The sequence below is a fragment of the Penaeus vannamei genome, chromosome 31, assembly GCF_042767895.1.
Source record: "Penaeus vannamei isolate JL-2024 chromosome 31, ASM4276789v1, whole genome shotgun sequence".
Lineage (NCBI taxonomy): Eukaryota > Metazoa > Arthropoda > Malacostraca > Decapoda > Penaeidae > Penaeus > Penaeus vannamei.
This window is the reverse complement of record NC_091579.1, coordinates 10812413-10817412: the sequence shown is the minus strand read 5'-3', so window position 1 is coordinate 10817412 and position 5000 is coordinate 10812413. Positions and strand designations below refer to the sequence as shown.

The window sequence follows — 5000 nt, the reverse complement described above, 5'->3', positions numbered from 1 at the left end:
ATAGCACTTATCTTTATTTTTCTCATTTTTGTTATTGTTATTGTTTCTTATGTTTTTATTCGTATCCACATTCTTATTCTTATGCTTATTTGCATTCTTATGATTGTATTTAATATTTTAAGTTATTATTATTATTATTGTTTTATTTTTATTTGTTTACTTATTTATTTTTTACAATAATCATCAATCAGTTTTATTCTTATTGTTGTTATTGTTATTATTATTATTATTATAGTCATTATTATTATTATAATTATAATAATTATTATTATTATTATTATTATTATTATTATTATTATTATTATTATCATTATTGTTATATGATTATATTATTATTGTTATTATTATTATTGTTATTATTATTATTATTATTATTATTATTATTATTATTATTATTATTATTATTATTATTATTATTATTATTATTATTATTATTATTATTATTATTATTATTATTATTATTATTATCATTAATGTTATTATTATTATTGTTATTATTATTATTATTATTTCTGCTGTTGTCGATGCTGTTGTTGTTAGTGTTGTTTTTGTTATTTTTGATATTGTTATTATTTTTATTATTATTATTATTTTATTATAACTATCATTATTTTTATCATTATTATTGTTATTATCAGCATCATTTTTATTACCATTACCATATTATTGTTATTATTATTATTATTATTAATATTATTATTATTATTATTATTATTATTATTATTATTATTATTATTATTATTATTATTATTATTATTATTATTATTATTATTATTATTATTATTGTTGTTATTTTTATTGTTATTATTATTATTATTGTTGTTGTTTTTGTTAATGTTGTTATTATTATTGTTATTATTATTATTGTTATTATTATTATTATTATTATTATTATTATTATTATTATTGTTGTTATTTTTATTGTTATTGTCATTATTATTGTTGTTGTTTTTGTTAATGTTATTATTATTATTATTATTATTATTATTATTATTATTATTATTATTATTATTATTATTATTATTTTATTGTTACTGGCATTATCATTGTTTTCATAATTATCAATGTTATGTTCATTATCATTATTATCATCATTATAATGATTGTCATTATTGTTTATTTTTAATGTATATTTTTTATCGCTGTTACTGTTATTAATATCATTGTCCTCATCACTCTCATTACTGTGCCATCATTGTCTTCGAGCACTAATCTTATTAGAAAAAGAATAAAGCATGGCAGTAAAAGCAATAGAAATATGTTCTAAATATATTTTCTAGTTATTGGAGCCACCGTTGCATGCTTCCACATAATCAACATATTGATGTTATGCATTTTTTAAAGAATATTAGTAATTGTAGGAAATAATCTTTTTTCATATATATATTTGTCTATTTTTTAGTGTTTTTATTATGGAATTGAGTCAGACTGAAATCTCGGAGTCTGGATAAAAGCATGTTGAAAGATTGCATGTTAGACAAGGAATAGATGCTCTCTGTTTTAGACTTTTGTTATTGGGAAAGAAAGATAAAACAGGACCTTTCATTTGCTTTTTGAATTAAGGAAGAGGTCTTCAGAAGGTGTATGATGTAGATGCATTTTTTCCCCCCCTTTATTTAATATCATTCAATTATTAGCATTGGAAATATATCAATGTTAGATTTAATTAACTTTTTCTCTTATAGTCTGTATTGCTCATATTAACAGCTGTTGAGTCGTATGTAAAGTTTGTCTTTTATTTTTATTTAGTAGATTTCCTGAGCAGATGAATATCATAATACATTCCAATACTGTTTTTAGCAGTTATTAAATATGAATGGAATTAGATGATATTTAACTGTGTCCCTGGTTTAACTGATCTTTTCATAGATTATGCAGAGAGCTGTAAAATACCATGCTTGGGTTTGATAATAACATGTAGTGATTGGTGTATAAGTGTGGTGTTTTAGCGTGCTGTGTCCTTTTCTGGAGTGTTTTCCCAACTAACATCTTCATCATTTACTAACCAGCTACCAGAAGACATGGCTCAAAGTCAGCTGTGTTGACCTTCAAGGCAGCAGGCCCCCATCCATTACTTAGATGCAACAGCGCTAGAACCATGCGTGACGGAAAGAGTAAGGGCGGTGGTTGTACCATGGTTGTTGTGTGGATCTCTCACCTTGCATTGTTTCTGCAGCGTCTGTCACTGTATGCTTGCATGTCTTTTTTTTTAGATTGCACCAGCTTTCTTTTTTAGTGTAGAAATATGCCACACATTGTCATATTTTTTGGTGTTGCCCGGTGGGAAGAATTATATGATTACATTTGATTTTCAGGAAGCTGAGAGCGGGTCTGAAAAGGTTGTCCATTATTTGTGGCATTTGCAAGATACTTATTTTTACTTTTGTCTCACATCTGATTTTTATTGTTATGTTTATATATTTTTTTAACAAAAGTCTTTATTTTTTGCAAGTTGAACATTCCTGCACATTTTTATTTGATATTATTAGATATGTACCTCTATATTTTTAATTACATTTAGCACATTGCACAGATTACTAGTATTTGTTTGCATATGTTTAGTTCAATTGTATTTCATAATATATATCTGTAACATACTACAGAGCTCAAATTTGTTTTGCAGTAATAAGAATAATGTATGTTCTGTGGAAAAGGCATCTTTATTTATCTTGGGTGTTTACAGAGATGTCATATTTAGATTTTAAAAGGTTTTTAATATTGCAAAAACAGAAGCATAGTACAGAAGGACTAAGGCAATAGATAGGGATATTAATTTGGACTGAGATTGCTTTCAGATATAGAATGGAACTAAATCACTCATGGGTTGATAAATTAGTTGATGTTTTTAAGTGTTAAAGTATTTCATGACAACTATCGAAGCCATTGCTTAGCTGTGAAAAAAGGCTACTTTTGTATAATGTTCATTCATTAGCTGGAGATTTTAATAGCTTAATTAAGGCTGAAGGTAATTTATTCCAGTGAATATTGTCGTTATTATTTACCTCCCAGAACTTATTGTGTAGTGTTATCTATATTTACAGTACAGGATCTGTGAAGATTTTAATCCAAATTTACTGTCACTTCAGATATTGATGTAGGAGGCGTAAAGCCCCTCGTCTCCAGGACAGAAATACACTGCGGGAGAACGGGAAACTCTCGCACGAATGCTGGAAAACCTGCATATAAATCTCAAGTAAGGAGGAATAGAATTATTTATCACATTTGATTGTTTGTTTAGTCATGCATGTCAATAGTTTATATATTTGTATTTTTTTCTTTCTTTTATATTTTATTTTTTATTTTCATATATTTACTTATTTATTTTTTAAGCATTTTGAGAAAGTGGCATACAGAAAGACCTTTTTAATAGGCGAAGTTATAGAGATGATGATATTCATATGATTTTAAGTTGGGTAATATTTTGAATGTGCTCCTGTTAATCCCAGGATTGCTTATAGTAAATATAATAAGTGGAGTATTGTTAATTGTGAAAATTGTTATGATTTTTTATTATTATAGTTACCAGTCCAAATCATTACCCATTATAAGTACAAATATCTTAATTTTGATAATTAGATATTTGTATTTTAAGTGTTCATTTTCAATATGCTTGCTTTCTGCAAACAGGAAGAGCAGTACCAGGAAATACAAGAACTCCGAAGACACCTTGGAGAGCTGCGGGAAGAGAACTCTGGTCTCAAGACACGTACCCGACGTCTCGAAGAAGACTTGATCCGCAGAGACCGTCAGATAGAACAGCTGATGGATCCAGCTAAGGTAGGTGTAGAATGACAAGACACAGTTCAGTCACCATTTTGTCGGAGAATAAGTTTAAGATCATTTTATCCATTAAGAATGCCAAAGGGTGAATAACAATAAGTGATGCATGAAGATTTTCTGGTTTCAAGTTCTCTATTTTATGCATGTACTTGTGTTTACATGTGTACACTTGAAAAATATACATTTATACATATGGACATACATTTTCTCAAGTACGTATGTATGTATGTATATATGAATATATTTGGACCTACTTCTATACATATACATGTAATTATGGGTATATGTTTACTGATTCATATGCTTTTTATCCCATCACTGGAGGCGATCTCCAGAGACTTAACCTCTTCTCTTGTGTGATTGAAATAGGGCCACAATTAATTCATCCAATATTGAGTGGGATTACATTGCCAAGGGAGAAAACAACGGTTGCAAGAAAAGCTAAATTAAGTACTGATGCCTTTTCTTACTACAACTCTCTTCTAAGGGTAGGTGGAAGGCAGTGACAAGACATTTTCTTAACAAGCTAACAGTGTGTGGTTTTCTTTTGCTTACACTAACCGTGCAGAATGACGAGGCTAGGAGAAAGTTAACGGACAAGGGAGCCTCTCTAGTGTCCAGCTTGAAGTTGAGAGTTTCACGCCTGGAATCGACACTAAAGGATAAGGAAGCTGAGCTTGCAAAGCTTCAAGCCTCAGCCAAAGCAACGGCCTTGAATGAACTGAAGATAGAGGCTGAAACTTATTACCAGGAGGTTAGTTTGAATGTAGATATTGCCTCCACAAGGATAAATAAGGCATGTCTGATATAGTACATGTTTCCTTGGAGTGTGAGCGGCTTCTGTTACTGTTTTTTGTACTGCTTTGGTGGTAGTGGTAGAGGTTTTGATTTATTAGACTATAACTATTTTTATATGGTTTGATATTTGCATGTTTTTAAAAGTGTGTTTGTTAATGTATGGAATTTATTATTCTGTTATTTTTACATTATATAGAAGACATTCTCTTTTTGGTAAAAATAATACTGGATTTCACGTGGTTATTATTTTTCCTTTTTACCAGATGCTTGTTTTTTGGTATTTAGAACAACAAAAAATGTTATATTAATGTACTTGAAATTGGTGTATTTATAATGAATTTGTATGTATTTAGTTGGTAATCTTCAATTCTTTGATAAAAGGAAGGCAGGCTTCATTATATTAACAATCCTGCAAATGAAAA

The 5000-nt window shown here is 28.0% G+C and overlaps 1 protein-coding gene across 15 annotated transcripts in view; it reads left to right on the top strand.

Moving 5' to 3' along the window:
* Positions 1-5000, top strand: part of LOC113823601 (IQ domain-containing protein E) — a 37358-nt gene that overhangs the window by 5542 nt on the left and 26816 nt on the right. For 9 of the 15 annotated variants that reach the window (XM_070143803.1, XM_027376290.2, XM_070143806.1 and 6 more), the window contains 4 exons: positions 2010-2114; positions 3087-3193; positions 3628-3777; positions 4349-4534. In XM_070143803.1, the coding sequence (XP_069999904.1) occupies positions 2010-2114; positions 3087-3193; positions 3628-3777; positions 4349-4534 (548 nt within the window). The remainder of the gene's footprint in view (positions 1-2009; positions 2115-3086; positions 3194-3627; positions 3778-4348; positions 4535-5000) is intronic. The other 6 variants (XM_070143805.1, XM_070143809.1, XM_027376288.2 and 3 more) reach the window with 3 other exon arrangements.